Source organism: Hyalella azteca, unplaced genomic scaffold (assembly GCF_000764305.2).
Source record: "Hyalella azteca isolate HAZT.00-mixed unplaced genomic scaffold, Hazt_2.0.2 contig1366, whole genome shotgun sequence".
NCBI lineage: Eukaryota > Metazoa > Arthropoda > Malacostraca > Amphipoda > Hyalellidae > Hyalella > Hyalella azteca.
The window spans coordinates 2,047-21,365 of record NW_025931687.1 but is presented as its reverse complement, the minus strand read 5'-3'; the positions used below and the strand labels follow the sequence as shown (position 1 = coordinate 21,365).

Genomic DNA, 19,319 nt, shown 5'->3' with positions numbered 1-19,319 from the left:
CTACTTGCAGATGTTCTACTTGCAGATGTTCTACTTGCAGATGTTCTACTTGCAGATGTTCTACTTGCGGAAAATGTTCTACATGCAGTAAAGTATTCTACTTGCAGAAAATGTTCTACTTGCCCGAAAGTTCTACTTGATGATGTTCTACTTGCAGTAAAATGTGAGGCTAGAGAAGATACCCTCAACGTTTTCTGTTGAGATCAGCGATAGAAAACCCGGAGTTATGCTTTAGTGAAAAGAACTCTACTCTTATTGAAATTCTTAGCAATTTCATTATATTCAGATGAAATTCATCGCAGGTTGCTGATAGCAAACAGCATCTGACTGTGGCGTTTATGAGCCAAAGTTAACACTGACTGATGAGTGGAAGCTGCCCTGAAGAGCAAAGGACAAAAAAAGAACAAAAATTTCAAGTAAATTTTCTGAAAAATTTAACATGAAAAAATTCACTGGCATACTTAGACAAGAAGAAGCACATGTTCTGAGAATGGAGGGTCTTGATAGAATTGCAACGACATCGGCGAAGATTGCAGACCTATAAGAACGGCAGCGACAGGTGACACCTTGACGCCTGCTGTCTATCTATACTTTTAGGTTTACTGCATTTGATGAAACACGATTTAAAGGACGCTTACCTGAATGCCATCGTGTATATGAAGCAGTTTCGAATACCTTTCGCGCAACAACAGCTGCTTGATAACTCAGAAATGAGATATTACGAAAACCATTTAACCGAATACGTCAGCTCGGAACTCTCGAAATTGTTTAATGAAAAATAAATACCGGTTTATGCAAAATTGTTTCGATTTCCGTAAGCTGAGAAGGATCACGGAGACTGTACGATTCTAAATGCGGCAACATGCGTGGTCTTTTTAACCTGGCTCGTTGTACATCTCAACGAGTTGGTGGAACATCAACTCGGGCAGACACACGTACGTCCTTCAGGAAGCCATTATACTTAAGGACACTAGTGAGCTAAGTTCGCAACTAGTATAAGGCGTGCACTAATCACTTCAGGGAGTCGCAGAACATAACGATACCTCGGAGCATGATTGCAACTATACAGCGTGTACTGATTATTGCAGAGGATTGCAAAGCTCTACGATGACTCGTGTTACCGTTTTTAAAAGTCTTCAAGGAGCAACTGTACAGGACATCTTTCTAAAGCCATTAAACTCTTCCAAAGCTATTATTTCTTATCACCATGTCTCTCCAAGAACATACCTTCATTTATAAAATTTATACGCATACTCACAGGAGAGACGTTGTCCACTTGAAGTATGATCATCGGTGGTTTGTATGGTTTAAATTTACCTTTCTTATGATTGAACAAAGGTTTTAAAATAAAATGACACACAACATAATGGTATCACGTGTAAGTCACTCAGAGCACAGTGCAATCTCAAGGCAAAAACATTAAAGCAGCATTGAAAAATCATTGAATATCACGCGAGACTTGACAATAGCAAAACATAAAAGAGGAACTAGTGCATGAATATGGGCGCTTTCGTGGGTTTATCTATCAGTCGGAAATACTTCGCTCGCAACCCCGGCAAAGTTACGGCGGAAATTGCGTTTGGGGTGAATTGAGGGGAACTGCATGACACCTACGCTGATGGCGCTGTGAGTTAAGGGAACTGTCACCTACGCTGATGGCAGGGTAACCGAAAAAGAACTTCCATCTACGCTGAAGGCGCTGTAAGTTAAGGGAATTGACAACTAGGCTGATGACAGTGTGATTTAAGGGGAAGTGACAATTACTCATATGGCAGGGTAACTTAATGGGAACTGATACCTACGCTCATGACAGTGTGAATTAAGGGGAACCGACAATATTACTCTGATGGCAGTGTGACTACAGGGGACCTGAAACTTATGCTGCTGGAAGGGTGACCTAAAGGATACTGACGACTATGCCGATAGCAGGGCGACTTAATGGGAACCGGCACCTACGCATAAATTTTGACCGTCGAAGACAGCGAAATAATGCCTTTCTTCTTAACAACATTCTTCGTATTTGATGAGGAAGACGAATCCAATTTTCTTTCTCATATTAGTCGATGAGCCCTTCAGGGTGATGGTGAGCTCTTCCGTGAAATAGGCCTCCTGCCCAGCATACATATTGCATTGATGAATGGCAGCAGGACTTTCACATGCACCTCTCCGCAACATCTTCCACAAGCACCTCACTGCAGCATCACTCAACAGCACTGCTTTGCAACATTTTCACAAGCACCTCACTGTAACAACTTCCACAAGCACCTCTCTGCAGCATCGCTCACCAGCACTGCTCTGCAGCATCTCTATGCAACCTCTCCACAAGCACCTCTATGCAGCATCTCCCACAAGCACCTCTATGCATCTCCCACAAGCACCTCTATGCAGCACCCACAAGCACCTCTATGCATCTCCCACAAGCACCTCTATGCAGCATCTCCCACAAGCACCTCTATGCATCTCTCACGAGCACCTCTATGCAGCACCCACAAGCACCNGCATCACCCACAAGCACCTCTATGCATCACCCACAAGCACCTCTATGCATCACCCACAAGCACCTATATGCAGCACCCACAAGCACCTCTATGCAGCATCACCCACAAGCACCTCTATGCATCACCCACAAGCACCTCTCTGAAACAGTTGTGTCAGCAAAGTGATATAATTCAGCTCAGGCATAAACCCATTCCTGGGTGTTGCTTGAGCCGTGACAGAGGATGGACGTGACGTGTCGTACCGATCCTGATATGACTTTTTTTCTGTTGCCTGTTGGTGGCAGTACACGCATCGTGTACTAAGTGTTTCAGTGAAAAGTCTGAAATTCTGTGTGAAGTCAGTAATGAGAGCGTGTATAGAAAACAAAGTGGATATTAAAAGTCACTATACCGAATTTTGCTTTTCCCGTTAAGTGTTTAGATTTCATTATTTTGGCCCAATTTGTGAGTAAATATCACAAATTTTTTTTTACCAATGAATTATTTCAGTGATCTCGTAAAGGAGAGAGTAAATGAACCATATCAGAGAACAGTAAAAAGTACCAGTAAAAATAGCAACAAAAGCTTGTACAAACCAACCATCTGGAGAATGCCTTGCATGCGAAAAACTAAATTATGGTAAATTTGCGCTGCGATGTAATTCATGCAGCCTGTTCTGTCACTTTGAATGCTCTCTACTGCCAGTATACCAACTTGCTAGATACGTAAAGACGAGGGTGTCATTCATTTGCATAGAATGCGTAATGAATGAGAAGTGGTTCAAGGAATGTGCCGAAGTTGTGCGAGATGTCGCCGAGAGTGAAGAAATTCAAACTAGGCTCAATGCGATCGCTTCCCTCGGCCGAAGCGCCCAGGCGTTGCCGCCCTCTACTCCCTCTACCCCCGCCTGCCCCAACGCTGTCCGAAATCATACCTCGCCTCCCTTTCCCTTTACTCGCACCGCACCCCTTGACCGCAGCCCAGAGAAGGATGGGGAAGGGGTAACCCTTCCTCTCCCCCACACAACACACACTCCCGCAGGCCATTTAAATTTAAATGCCTCGGCTGCCACTCCGCCTGGTCACAAACACAACTGCTGGAGGTATCTTCAGGGAAATTTCGATCAGGAAAATAAAAGACTGAGCTGTAGGTATCCTCACCCTAAAATATGTCTCAAATTTTCATCATATGGAAGAAAAAACCCACGTGGATGCAAAAATGGGAAATACTGCCCATTCTACCACCCGTTTTTGTGCTGGATTACTATAAAAAATATAGCTTGTAAACAAGACAACTGTTGCTTTCATCACCTTAGACTCAGCCCGCAGGCGGGAAAACCTAAGCAGCAGCATTCACACAGGGCGGCAAATGCCGCGTGCGTCAAAAATGCCGCGGCAGTATTTACCGCGCAATCTTTCACACGAGGCGCTTTTTACTGCTGGAATCTATGTCTTGCAGTGCTGTTCTCCGCAAGTGGTACTGACGGTGTCTATTAAGGGCTGCTTACCTTAGACTCAGCCCGCAGGCGGGAAGAGATACCAAAGGGAGACGGAATTTTGATACTTCCTCCCCGCAACACCAGATAGACTCTACTACCAAATTTGAAATTTCAGAATAAAATGCATATGTTAAAAAAACTCCTTTCTGGGAAGGGCGAATCTATCGTAATTAGAAATACAACAGGGCAGTCCCAAAAATTACCACACCGGACACCACATCCTACCGGAGTGGAGAACCACACTGAGAACTCGATATCAGGCGCAGCAATTTTTTAGACCTGCAGAAGCAAGCAGATCAGATTCAGCAACAAATGCAACAACTGTTGAAACTGCACGAACAACAGCAGAAATCCCAGCAACAAATGCAACAGCTGCGGAGCCAGAGACCCCAGGCAGTCCAGTGTTACTACAACTAAGGACGCAAGGAAGGGAAGAAACTAGCATCATGATGGCTAACATAGAGGGACTCTTCCCAAGAAGAAAACGCCACAAGATCGGCGTACTTAAAGAAATTGCTGAGACAGAAGGAATAATCATGCTTGCCTTAACCGAGTCACACCTAAGAGAAGATATCCAAGACGGAGAAATCGAGATGAAAGGCTTTCAACATTACCGAGCAGATCGAAAAGAAGGGAGAAGAAAAGGAGGCGTTATAGTCTACCTCAGAAACTTCCTAGCGGCAAAAACAGTTCCCCTGCATTTAGGCTCCAATGGATATGTGGAACATGTTATATTGTGCTGTACATCCCCCATCTCCATCTATGCATAGCTATCGTATTCCGACCGCCTGACAGCCCGCCTGAAAAATTCAATGAAACTCTCGATAGAATAGAAACAGAGGTGGCCAACTTAGGTGAACCTTCCCCAAACATTGTGGTTGCGGGAAATTTTAACCTACCACACATACGATGGCCAAACTTGGACTGTTTAGAACGGCGCAGAAATCAAGCCAGAAACCAGGCAACACAACTACTTCGATTCACTAGGGAGCACTTGCTAAGCTAACAGGTTCTGGTGCCAACAAGAGAACATAATATCCTGGATCTATTTTTCACCAGCAATGAAGAACTGGTTGCTGATATTCGTGTTGAGGAGACCACACTGTCTGACCATCGACTAGTGGTGGTCAAGACAACAATTGAGAGGGGAACCCAGCCAAGACCTACACCTCGAGAGGAGCTAGCTGGGCTAAATTTTCATCATCGAAGAACAGACTGGGAGGCCATTGTGAACAAACTCCTCGAAGTTGACTGGAGAACTGAGTTCCTGGAATTAAACGCCGGAACAATGTACAACAAACTGTGTGAATTAGTATTACTGCAGGTATGCGTGCGTCATACGCCGGAAAAAAACGACCCCCAAACGCCACATAATTCCGAGGGACAAACGAATCCTCATGAGAAAACGAGCGAGCTTGAACAACCAGATAACGGCTGCCTCCAGGAATATAGAGAGGCGGAGGCTGGAACATCTAAAGGTTAAAAATAAGGAAACTGAACGACAGTTGCAGGACTCACACGAGGCCGAGCAACAAATTGCAGAGGCGCAAGCGGTGTCTGCCATTCGAGAGAATCCCAAATATTTATACAAATATGCCCGGTCAAAGGCCAAAATCAGAGCCTCAGTGGGACCTCTGNCTGTCTCTTATACACATCTAGATGTGTATAAGAGACAGATCCCAGATCGGCCTCCCCTGCAACACTGCCAGCGGCGAGAAGCAAGCAACAGCATCGTGCATCAGGTGGCCCAAATGAGGGCGGATGAACGATAATCAGAGGCGACGATCCATCGTGGCCTGGGACTGCTATGTGCCAAACAAATACTAAGTAAAGGAACTAAGGAATACTAAGGGCAGTCGACAGGATGACTGAAATAACGAGTGTGTCGAGGGCAGAGGCATCGACGCAGATAAGCAGCTACGGATGTAACTGTTACTTCTCGTTTGAATAGATCATGTGTGAATTTTCATAACACAAATATCATAATACACAACCAACAGTCACAACGCATCGCTTGGAGCCACCAACTCCACCAACAGACACCATCATGCGCTCGGCGCTCACTTTAACACTGGTGGTGTCGTTGCAGTAGTTGAACTTGGGGATGCTCCCCCATCCCACAGTCTCCACCTCAACACTGTACCCGTCACACCCGTCGTCCCCTTTGAAGTCAGTCGACGGGTCAAAGACGATAATGAAGATTCCACCGAGGTCCGGCGTGTGCGTGAATTTCACAGAGCAGTCGGTCACAGCCTCGTTGGGGAAATACTGACACCCGAGCCCAGGATGAGACAAGATGTAAACCCCGAACTCGCCGGGGTTAGGGAGTGTGATCGTCTGGCCGCAGTTCTTGACTGAAATGAGAGCAAACGGGGATTATGCACACTGGTGGTTGATAATTCAGATTAACAGAATGAACTCGACAGCAAAGGCGAAATACCCTTTGTGATGAATTATAATAATTTAATTAGCAATATGATGATTATCTATGAATTTATTGAAGGATTTATGTTCATTAGAACGATCATAATCTTTCCTGGATTCAGAATAGACGACTGTGCCCTTTAACTGCAATTAACTAAAGATTTAAAAAATTATACGTGACACCAGACAACTTCTCATTGCTGACACTGAACAATTGAGACTCGTCATATGGAATAAATCAAAATAAATGCAGAAAATGAGACTCAACATCGCACTGAAATTTTCTGCTTGCGCACTGTCGTAAGGCACTCTTCGTTTCTGGGGGGCTGATTCACCTTCACTTCCTCTGCATGACTCCCATATGATCTGACAGAGACCAATTATACGACGAAAGACAAAATATTTGCTAACCAATAAAATATCATTTACAATATCATTTAAATTCTGGATGTTCAGAACTTTACTGACGTAGGACTAAGGGCGGGGGCGAAGTGAGCTGGTAAGGTATGAGCGCCATGTCGCCACAGGGAGCCGAGGTGATGCAGGACTCCAGGTCAACGGCTGCGCTAAGGAAATAACGCCTATCGCCCATCGCATTGTACACGACGACGTTTGCTGCCAAGAAATAACACACAATTTTTGAAAATCAAACTCAAGAATTTCCGGCTGGCTCAAATTTCATCTCCAACTATGCCATTAATTTGAAGTTATTAAAGCATCCATGAGTATTGAGGTTTGTATAAAAATTCGAAGTTTAAGTGCATAATAAATCTATAATGGAGAAACAATCAAAAGATGATGAGGACATTAAAGCTAGATATTGAAGACATGCACCTTCAAGAGTTAGTAATTTAGTGGAAAGGAAAGGCTTTAACGAAAGGAGGTTGCTGCGTTACCTTGGCTGATGTCTTCTGAAGGCAAAGCCATTCCAAAACTTTTGAAAGGAATATCTTGCGACAAGTCATTCTTGATTTTCATCAGACGTGCTTCATTATAGGAAACATTCATCGTTCTAGGGTCATCTGTAAAACAGAGTGTAATTAATATAATATCTCTCAGAAGAGGCTCGTGTATTATCAACACGCGACCATGACTTGGCGGAGCCTCGTGCGATTTCAACACGTCAACCGGACGCTGTGCCGTATCATCCGTAATTGACGTTACTCTGACGTATTTTCCGGCAAAAGGCGGCTGGGCGGACGATGCTATGTCAGATCTGTCGCCGAATGCCACGCAGTCTCATAGTTAACAGTCACAATTACCATGACTGCCACCCTGCTACAGCCCCGCGCGTTCTGGGATGGCGATAGGAAAGATGCCGTAGGTAACGTCACACGTCAACTGACATTGATTGCTATAACACTCGAAGCCAATATCGCCAGCCTCTCCCTCCAAGAGGCTTTCCGTAACTCCTTTTCCAAATCAATAGAACCTCCCACCCCACAAAAACTAGAAAAGTCAATGACGTACATTACAAAGAGTCCTTTCATTTCAGCCCCAGGCACTGACTATTCGATACTTATCAAACTATTTACCAGTTCTATAAAAGACCTCAACCCATCCCTATAGCATAACATTTGATATGCTGACGAACTGAGAAGGAAACACTACGACTAAAACTCGGTGAAAGACGTAGACTCATGCAAAATAATGAACAATTTGAAACGACAACAAATAACATTCAACCAGCTTACAATAAACTACATCCCTCAGGACGTTTTCAGAGCCATGGGCAGACAGGCAATAACCGCGAAAAACCATGAATAAACATCTACCAGCCTGCACAATAATAACTCAGTCCTTAATTACTCAAAACGGCAAGCATCTAAACTGTAGCCAGACTCGTCCCACACACGAGAAAGCATATCTTCTGTTACTGAGTGCACCGTAGCAGTGATACGGTTCTTCAGATCAACCAGAGTTGTTGGTAGAGGCGGGACGTAAACAGAGTTTGCTGGTAGAGGCGGTACGGACGAGTAAACATAGTTGCTGGTAGAGGCGGGACGTAAACAGCTTCCTTGACGTAACCCCATAAGGAATAGACACATATGGGGTGAGATCAGGTGATCTCAGTGGCCAGATGTGCAGTGGCGCATCTTCATTTTCTATGCGTCCTACCAAACGCTCAGGCCGCGAGAACTTTAGCGGCCGTTTCTGCAACTACCGCCGCCGCCGCTCAATTCCGTGTTTGAATAAGTTAACAAATGTAATATTTCTCTTTCCATTCGTTCATCATTTAGAATAACCCTGAATTTCCCATTGATTTCATTACACATAATCCTGCATTACTCTAAGATGACTTGCTAGTAAGATAAATTGATATGTGGCACACCAAACGAACCGATAAGAGGGTCGGTATCACCAGTCTGGAGGTACTGCTGTTTGAAGTACATTCCCGTGGGGAACTGTTTACCGTGTCCTGAGCCGGTACATGCACATAGGCTCGCCCTCGGCTTAGGTAACTCATAGCAGCTTGTATCTTCGAACACGAAGCCTGCCACGTCTGCGAACAACAGTAATTTTAGTGTGCGGCTCGAGTGGATGAGACAAGACTCATCCACTTCAGTAACATTTGGCATTTTTTGTAGGTTTGGAATGTATGAATATAATTGCATTCGTGCGTAATTCACCGACAGAACGGAATTATTCATCCTGTGAAAGAGATATTGCGGAATTACCTGCCAGTGCTGCCTTTCTAGCGCAGTCCTCGAATTTCGCGGCATCAATTGTGGCGATTGGTTCGGGAAATGCAGCATCGAAAGAATAAATGTACCGAGGAGTATTAAGTTCGGCGTCGGTTGGGTAAAATTCAAGTTCATAAACCTGGAAGATAAATGGATATCTACATGTTCACACACGAATACGTAGGTGTTCCCATGGCATAAGTGATGCCACTTAATATTATGGCAATAAACTGTTGATGATGAAAACTATCGCGCAGCTCAGTGTTCAAGGGAACATTTCAGAACAGATAATGCGCTACGTTGGTCACAAATTCTCATTCGTGGAAAAGTGAATTCTCGGTGGACAAATTACAATGAAATATACGCACAGCCATGTGCAGTTGAGTTCTGAATATTGTGTGGAATGCATAGTAGTATTAACATAATGCATTTATTCGTAATTTGCTTAGAATACTTAGAGTCCTAAGATGCCGTCTCACCACGGGAGCTCCCGAGGCGGAGGCCAGCTCCAGGGTCCGGAAGATGCCCTTCGTTTGAGATTGTCCGGCAGAGGGGCTTGCTCCACATGTCTTGTCTCCCGACCCCAAGTCAGGCAAGAGGGGTATCGGCTCCTGGTGTCGATGAGAGGAAGTCAAATGATCGTGGAATTTAATCAGCTTAACAAAACAAAAAGTACCAACTTCTATTTTTTTGTGCGGACAAGAAAGCGTACAATTGTGTTCTCAGAGAAATATGCTCCTGTGACCTATGAGCGATGGGTGTTATGCTGGTTATGAAACAGCCCGAGGAACTAATAAATAGATGGAATTGCTCTACGTTCTTCGAAAGTCCCAATATATTGCAGAATATGTCAGCGTTGAAATAGTTGTGCGGGCTAGACTACGACTCATTATACTTGTAAGTCGCCTGTTATTACTTACACCTCTCAAAAATCAACCAGCCTACTAAGATGAGTATTTTAATGTGGGAGTTAATCGAGTTTCAGATTTTTATGTATACACTGGACATGTCAACCATTATTAATGCATCGGCGATGGTTTTTCAACTGTTTTTTCGCATCGGCGATGAGACAGGAAAAACATTAGGCCTGAACACAATGCTTCATGGTTAATAAATCATGCAATTAATACCTTGTTAATAACTAGGCCTAAAACTTTATAGGCCATTAGAATAATTGAAGCCAGAATTATTTGAAAAATTCTATCCTCGAAAATAAAATTTATCATATGCACAAGATCCGATCAACTCTAAAACAACAAAACATTACGACGTAAAAAACGATGTAGATAAAAATATCGTATTTTCAATGCATCTTATAATTAATTATAAGATGCATTATATTTAATTATAATTTTTCACTGCAGTTGATTTGACGTTTCGTTTTGCATGTGGGGTCATTGCATTCATATGGGGTCATTAATTAGATTCGGCTAATTACACCAAGAAGCCAGGAGACGAAATCCGCGGTAATATTTCAGGGCACGTGACACAGAAAAAATAAACAAAATATTATGAGAAATTTAGCAATTCTAAGGTAAGATTTATTTTAATTCAACGACCAAGCAAAGCATTGTAATAAGCAGCGGCTTCTGATGTTCCCGCAATATGAACATTTGCAGACTCGGCCTCCGGACACCCGAGTGACGTAGCACACGAAGTGTCCGTCAGGGGACTCTCGCACTTGTGTTAAGAGGTGGACTTTTAGGAGGACTTCACTTGACTGTTAGGAGGACTTCACTTGGCTTCACTTGGTTTCCTCACGATTCTTGCTGAATCCGACTATATCCGCAGAGCTGATCTCTTAAACTCACCATTTGAGCGACCTGAAACAAGCAGAATTTTCATTGAAAAAGACTTGTGAACTTTTATAATGGGCTTCTATGCCTTTTTTCGCTAGTTGCAGCTGATACGGCTACTCAATTAATTTTCCGGCTCGAGAAGCAAGGCAATGCAATGCTTAATTTCATCACTTAGACCGCCTTATATAATCTAATCAGTTTGATATTAAGCAATGTTCTAAATGCGTCACTGATTATTCCTTCCTATTTTGCGTCAGATAATTACACTAATTTTTAGATATTCAAGAACTATCCTTCTGTAGACTACATTCTCAACCGCGCAAAATATTCATACAATTCATCTTCTTTTTTCAAATAAAAAATTTCTGCCTTACTTAACATGAGACTGTGACATATATTTAAACAGCAGGATATAATAATATTGTCAAGAAAGTGCTGATTAACCCAAGTTTCTCATATGTGTGCTACCAAACTCCTGCTGAACTCAATGTACATACGCGAAAGCGGCAAATATGTTCAACATATAAGGTCTTAAGCTGTGAGTTAAATTGTTGCACTCCATGTACCTGATGTAACGTCAACACTTTATTGATGGTACAAAATTCCAGTTTACTCACAAAATTAACAAGCTAAGTTAGAGCATGCGAGGCTGATCAATTAAATGTGCTGCACAAGATATGATATGAAGCATGTTACTTGAGTTCAGTGTGTTACTTAACTCTCCATGCTTGCTTTGAAAACTCATGCCTACCACTTCACAGAAATCAGTCCAAAATTACAAAAGAAAACACTTGCATTTTTTCAAAATATTGAATATATAACTTATACTCGATGTTAATCTTACGGTCAGACCGAAGCCCGCGCAGGCCAGCGACAGCGCGAGTACCACCAACGTCATCGTCAAGTTGTCGCTCGTTGCGGTCACTGAAAAAGATGAGGAGCGTCCGTAGATTAGAGGTATTGGATTTCGGTAAAGTTGGAGCGGCAGCTTTGGTAAAGAGTTAGCCAAGTAGGCAGGCTGTATGTAAAGTCCATCTGACGTGTGGGCATGAATATTTTGCTGCAAAATGGCAATCGCAACGAAGGAGTGGCGTTGAACAAAAAACTTTCAATGAACAGAGACAGTAGCTGCTTGATCAGCACCAGCCGACCGGGTTCGTACGAAGAATAGGTTCCGTAAAGCCAATTCGTTTGCAAAATCGGAGGTTTTGAGAGCCAAAGAGATTATTCAGTATGGAGTCTGATTTTACCAGCCCACATTACTTAATTATGCTTCAACTTTGACAGGCAAAACCAAGTTAATTAATATTATATTTACGGTCTAAATTCAAGCAATCAAAATTTATCCACGCTCGATTTCTCCGTAGACAACCTCTCGAAACGAGTCTATCTGTTACTGCCTGATCCGATAATGGCTCTAAATTTAAATATATAGCAGGCAGGAAGTAAGCCCTGATCATCTACGATAAATCCATAATTATTCTTCAGAGGCACAACTGTAACCCTTCTTAACATTACCGCTCACTCCTGCTCTCTAATCACACTTATATGAATTCAGGAAAAAGTTCAAATTCAAAAGTGCGATCTAGCACTGAATATGTAAGGAAGTAATTTGTCCAGTATCGAGCCATTTCTCATGACGTAACACTATTGTATAGGCAGGCGAATCTACAGCGTCTCTGGCCATACTCTGATTTTGTCGCAAATTACCATTGGTATCATGTGTTTTAGCCAGATTCTATAATTAAAAAATGATCGATCTCCAAGCATTTTCAAATTTCATTGGACAAACTGTCTCATTTGAAAACTGAACGAACCCCCCCTCCGGCCACAATATTCTGTAATTTATTCAACATAAACAAAGGACCTAACTCAACTTTCAATGAAACTCGAAGAAAAATAAGGTTCAGGCGCAGGTTGGATGCATTTTATAGCTGATTTGTAGTGAAATACAACTCGAATTAGAATGTCAATTCAGGCGAACGTGACAGCGTTGCAGGGGACGGGAATAAATGCATCTTAAAATAAAAAAATATACTTATATTTTTTTGGTAGTGACGATCTGCGTTGGAGATGATGACTTCTATTTCATATAAATTCACGTAAATAAATAACACATGGATTTAGTGATTGAGAAATTCGGAAACTAATATTTACAGTGGAGTTATGTCACAAATACGTAACTTACCTTTTACTTCGAATCAGCACTATAAATTCGATCAGTAAAGTTTCTAATTGGTAGATTTCAAATGTATAAAGCAACAAAAATGAGAATATGTTAAAAGATGTTTGCGCCACTAGATCCAGACGGTCAATGCTCCACAGTGAAAGTAACAATCGCCCACTTCAGGACAGGTAACCCCATTTCTAGACTTCTTTGTTGGCCATAACACTTGTCAAACACACGCACCTTTTTGACGACATGCCACCTGTTTGATGAGTCACCCAGTGCAATGCATCGGTCCGACAAACGAGGACTTTTTTGGTCCGGTTTATGATCTGGGAAGCGTTAAGACACGTGTCATATTTCCTCTAAACTGAAGTAATATGAATATTAAGAATTCTCGCTTGATATACAGTGGGGGGAAATAAATATTCGTACACTTGAAAAATCGTATTTTAATGTATGTAAGTACACAAACTGAACAGGATAAGTGATTTATATTATGTATAGAGGCGCATTGTATTCAAAAATAGCATCAATAGAAATTAAATCTCAATGCAACAAAAATTAATGCAACTCTGAAATTCAACAGGTACAATTTTCCCCCCGTGATTTTTAGGGAGTGTTTCTGTAATACAAATAATGTCTATACACTCGTTTGAGATCACAGTTGACGGGGATCACCAGGATTTATCGTGGCCATTGTTGTTGGGTTCTCTATAAGTCGCTTCTGCGCACAAAGATTTGATAACGTACACTAAACATACTCTAAATAGGCAGAATTGTGAGTATTTGTATGTGTGGTAATAACAGACTGGCCCTCGGGACAATTAAAGGCGGCGAGTGCGACTTGCCTGATGGAGCTGAGGGCGGCGCTCCAGCGTGGCCTGGGGCTGTTACGTCCGAAAAACATACTTTGGATATTATGAAATCTTGAATTTCTCCACACCCGTAGACTCCATTCAGACTTGAAGTTCCTAACCAAGATTATTAGTAAGATAAAATTAAGTGTCTATTGATAACGAAATTTCTAGGTTGAGTTGCAGGCTCAATGTGGTGAAAAATACATATTCACCTCTTCGTGCATTTGAAGTAATTTTCTAATTTCACAAAGTAATGGACCCATTCTTCTGAATGCTTTAAGTGATGACCTAATGTTTGAGACGAAGATAATACTTAAGGCATCCTCTTTACGACGTTCGTCGCGTTGATGATCGATTACGTAGTTTTTTATCCTTAATAGTGAAGACTAAAAATCAATAAAAGTGCAACGACTAAAGCAGCACTAAAGCTGCTCGCAAAATATAAATGGATGAAGTGATAATAAAGCGTCCAAATTGGGCTCGATATACTAATCAACTGAAGAATTTGAAAGAGAAATGCAAAAAATTAAAACTTGGCGGAATGAGAGGTCGAAAACTCTTAATTGATTGGGTGTATCGGAAAAAAGTGTTGTAACTCACTACGGATTTCTAATAAAATAAAACAATTTTTACGAGAAATAGCTTTTTAACAGCTCATATCTCTTAATAATAATATATCTTCTAATCTTGATAGCTTGTATTTCTTTTCAAAACATCTCGTGGAATTTTCTATCGCTCTTTGAACGCAATGAACGCTTGATTGTTACATGCAGACGGCGGAGTTAGCCCCTCAAGCAACAGCTTTTCTACTCAGATTCTCCTCACCGCAATAGCGCACGTTCTTAATTAAAATGTCGCACGTTCTTCATTAAAAAGTCGCACGTTCTTAAGATGTCTTACACGTCGGTGGATCGCTTGAAAGATCTTACTGACGTTCAGGACTTAACTATGGCCTCATTTGACGTACAAAACTTGTTTACTAATATACCCATTCACGAAACAATTGAAATTTGACTCAATTCTCTATTTAAAAATATTTATGCTCTTGTGATTGGTTTAAACCATGATTTTTTCAAATCTTTTTAGAATTATCAGTTCTTAACTCATATTTCATATTTGCTGGCAAGTTTTATACACAGATTGACGGTTTAGGCATGGGACTACCGCTTGGCCTGACCTTTGCAAATATTTTATGTGCTTCCACGAGGTTTCTTGGCTGGCCAATTGTCCTCTTGATTTTAAGCCTGTATTCTATAACAGATGCGTCGATGACACCTTTTTAATTTTCAAGCATCCCTTCCATGTCAAACTATTCTTTGATTACCTGAATTCGCAACATAATTCTATCAAATTTATCATGGAGCTTGAGTCTAACAATAGTTTGTACTTCATCGATTGCAATATTATCAAATCTAATGGCAGTTTTTTTACTTCTGTGTTCCGAAAACTGACATTCGCCGGTCTAAGTAGCAGTTTCTTTAGCTTTTGTTCATTTTGTTTCAAGTTGAATGAGCTTCAAACTTTATTACACAGAGGTTTTCGCATTTGTTCAACATACCACGCTATGCACGCTGAATTTGAATTTTTCCGCTATATTTTCTCGCTTAATGGATTTCCGGCAAGTTTGGTGTTTACCCAAATCAAAAAATTCATGTCGAAGCGATAAAGTGAGCATGCTCCCGTGAGCATGCTCCCATAGCATGCTCCCATATTATGTGCATGCTCCCATGTGATGCTCCCATGTGCATGCTCCCAGTGAGCATGCTCCCATATTATGAAAATTTGAATTTCTTCAAATCCGTCGACTATATCCAGATTTGAAGTTCTTAACCAAGATTGTAAATAATAAAAAGTTATTTATTGTTATTTTCCATACTTCGGCCCTGCGTCCGAAGCTATGTCATGAGAATTAAAAGTCTTGTTCAATAGATACTTCCCGAATTTCCATCTTCATATTGTGCTGGTAAACAATTTCACAATCGGTTCTTTCTTTAGATATAAAGATATGCTCTCTGTTCATATGTGGTTGTCACTGGTTTATCAATATTGTTGTGCACGATGTGAATCTGCGTGCGTCGGGATGACGTCACGCAATCTTTATTCCAGGGTCGCTGAGCATAAGGGCAGGAGTTGTAGGACCGGGCAGTTGCTATCGCGCCCTCCTCATTCGGCACTGTTTCTGACAGTGACTTTAGGGTGTTAACTTCCACCTCCCGCACTTCAGATTTGCGTATTTTAGGATCCTTGTACATTTTAAACTTAAGCCCAGTTTGAATTCAGCGGTTAGCTCCTATCCTCTTGAAATTGTGAATAGATAAGTTTTGTGCTCTATTATTTGTAAATGTAGGTTTTTAATTGTGTTCTGTGCTTTAAATTGTATTAATTTGCAACTTTCTATTCAAATTCTAGATTTTACGAACTGCGATGGCGCTGGACGTTTTCCATAGAGATATGAATTTCTGTTGACTATTCTTTGTTTCTGAATTTTAATGAGCTGTATATATCAATATGTCATCTGTCGAAACGACAATCCAGCCTGAGGCTGTTACGTCCAAAAAACATACTCTGGATATTATGAAAATTTGAATTTCTTCAAATCCGTCGACTATATGCAGATTTGAAGTTCCTAACCAAGATTGTAAATAATAAAAAATTAAAAAAAACTTTCAATCTTAATGGCTCGTATTGCTTTTTAAATCATCTCATGAAATTTTGTATCCCTCCTTTATTGAACGTAATGAACTTGAAAAAATGTTGAACCGGACGGCAGGTTGCGTGTGTTTGATCGTCCGGGGCTTGATTATCAAAATATCGCTAAGCACGCATAACTTTTTGAACTCACTCACATAAATTTACGTAATGTGTAAGAAGCACGAATTTTGGCACTATCAAATTTACGTACGCAAGACGTATCTAAAATGGTTGTTTCTAAACCATGGCTTAACAGCCCAAAGGCTCTCGTACATCCTTTATTTATATTCTGAGTCCGATGTCTTCCATGCTTCAATGTTATGCGTTTTAAAAAGTTTTAGCTGTCATAAATTATTTTAGATGCTTTTACTCAAAAATTTTGCCCATAAATACTATACCATAAATACTAGCATAGCTTAATTAATTATATACATGACATTATGTACAGCGCGAGTGAAATAATCAACATAGTAAACTCCGAAGGTAAGCTGTTTGATTGAATATGTAGTAGGGCAACATGGGGCAGCGCGCCCCCCTCTTTTTTTAAACTAAATTTTTAATGAAGTTTTAATTGATACGAGGTGGTTCTTTGTTTTGTTTAAAAGTACAACTAATGATGAATGTATGATGTGAATTAGACGCCTATATGTTTATTCAATTTTTAATGAAACGCTATTTTGTAAAAAGTGTCAAAATGGGCCCATTGCCCAACCCTTGGGGCAATGGGCCCATGGGCTTGGGGCAAGGCGCCCACCCTTGGTCCCTTTACCACAAATGCATATTTTTCGTTTAAAAATAAAAAAAACAACACTTTACAGTTATAAATAAGAAAATGTAATGAAAAACATAACATTCACTCATTCATTAACAACTCAAAAAATCATATACTTAACTTGAAAAAATATACTCTTGGCTCAAAAAATCTATCACTGACGTGAAGAAAAATATTTCATTGACATAAAAATACATATCCTTGACTTGAAAAATATATCATTGCAATAAAAAATTTGTCCTTGACATGAAAAAATGTATCATTGACTAAAAAAAATATATTTAGTTGATCAGAAAAAAATTTTGTTCCAGTTTCGTCCATAATCCAGATATTATGTGCAGAGAATTCGTACATAATCGTGATTTCAGCCAACACCATAAAAATTCATCAACTTTTGGCTCATTGGTGTTGCCTGAAATCAACTTTTGGCAAGGCAAGAGTCAATAACTCGATAAGGGGTCATAAATCCGCATAACTAGAAACTAAACCTGCTGCCTTGAGGCGACAAATCAAAAAATCATGTAATATGAAGTGTAATTTGTAATTCAAAAGAGTAGTCATAGTTTGAAAAGGTCACTGAGACAAATCTAATGATGTATAACACAAGACTTCACCATGGGCGCTTCGCCCCGTGACACGCGTGGGCCCGTTTCCCCATATAGGTATCACTTCAATTTATATCGTATCAACATTTTATTTTAAAAGCTAATAGTCTAAACTTGATCTCAAAATTGTCCCTATAAATATTACTTTGAAAATATAATTCACAGTAATTTCAAAAGCTTCATCTACAGTAATCGAAAAATTTTTTATTTAGCAGCAAAAAAATTTTTATCTAGACTAAAACAGCTATTCACAAATAACTTAATAACGCAAACACTTAGCAAAACGTAAATCCGTACACTTTATCCCAGTGAAACTGTCGACCAGCGGTAGAGAACACGGACCAATATCTGCCATACTTAGCGGGAAACCCGCTATGGGCATGACCCGCAGTAGTGGGCTCGCTGCCCCATGTTACCCTATAGTATAGGGTCATGTGGTCCATAGACTCTGACAAGTGGTCGAACTTTATATGAATTAATAAGATTTTTGGTTGTTACTGGAAATGCACTGCAGTTAACAGCTATTTTAGCATAAATGAGCTGGTAATTAAGCTTACATATACCCTTTCTCATTTTTTTAGTCGAAAATAACTCATTTTTTCAGCCTTATTCACTTTCATTCACAATTTTGTATATATGTAGATTCAATATTTCATGATTGACGAGTGTGGTTTCTGTGATATTGTATTTAAATGTACTGAATGTCAAAATATTGCCTTATTTCTCATAATTGATTTCTTCCAATACCGTCAATGTCACTAAAGTCGCCACAGCACTTAATTATGTCGCCGGCCTTCTAAAGATAAGAAAGATAAGATCTATTTTGTGAACCGAAATGAACCAAAAATTTGTTGGAACAGCTCGATCTATAGTTATTCTGAGTTAATTTCCTTTTATGGGGTAATTTTATTATATTGTTATAGTATTATATGTTAGAAGGAATGAGCGGCGATTCAAGTGCAGCAGCTGCTGAGTGACGACTTGTGTCATTGACTGTCAATTCTTGAACGAGTTTGCTTTCCTCCTATTAGCCTGTCGCAAGATGATTTCTCAAGAATTTTGCGTAAATTTCAAGAGAAAATTATTCCTCAGGGTAAAATAAAGCATTTAATCAGATAAATACATTATGAAATTTGAACCATATGTGCTTGGATTATAAAAGTTCTAACTAGAGAAAATTTGACTTTGGCACCATCCCACTTGTCAAAACGAAACTTAAATGGTAGATATTGAAATTTTTTTTTCTTACATGTGTCCAGCATGAAATGGAGTTCGGGGCAACTCCATCCAAGAGGTTTAAACTATCATCAATTCCATGATGAAACACGAGTCCACTACCACT

The 19,319-nt window shown here is 40.5% G+C and overlaps 1 protein-coding gene across 1 annotated transcript; it reads right to left on the bottom strand.

The window, feature by feature from the left end:
- Nucleotides 1-417: 417 nt before the first annotated feature.
- Nucleotides 418-13,184, bottom strand: LOC108676575. Its single transcript, XM_018164675.2, has 10 exons — nt 13,071-13,184; nt 11,727-11,806; nt 10,895-10,906; nt 9,563-9,694; nt 9,078-9,222; nt 8,741-8,902; nt 7,296-7,421; nt 6,868-7,014; nt 6,040-6,329; nt 418-2,109 (listed from the first exon to the last, which is right to left on the bottom strand). Exons 2-10 carry the CDS (start codon nt 11,778-11,780, stop codon nt 2,002-2,004), a joined length of 1,176 nt encoding a protein of 391 aa, XP_018020164.1. The 5' UTR covers nt 11,781-11,806; nt 13,071-13,184; the 3' UTR covers nt 418-2,001.
- Nucleotides 13,185-19,319: the final 6,135 nt, after the last annotated feature.

What these genes read in the sequence shown, in the direction of transcription:
- LOC108676575 (XM_018164675.2), bottom strand. Translation starts at nt 11,780, where the DNA reads ATGACGTTGGTGGTACTCGCGCTGTCGCTGGCCTGCGCGGGCTTCGGT. An exon ending in TTCAGAAGACATCAGCCAAG is followed by an intron (nt 7,015 to 7,295) that starts GTAACGCAGCAA and finishes ATTTCTTGGCAG; the next exon opens with CAAACGTCGTCGTGTACAAT. An exon ending in GCCCCCGCCCTTAGTCCTAC is followed by an intron (nt 6,330 to 6,867) that starts GTCAGTAAAGTT and finishes CTCTCATTTCAG; the next exon opens with TCAAGAACTGCGGCCAGACG.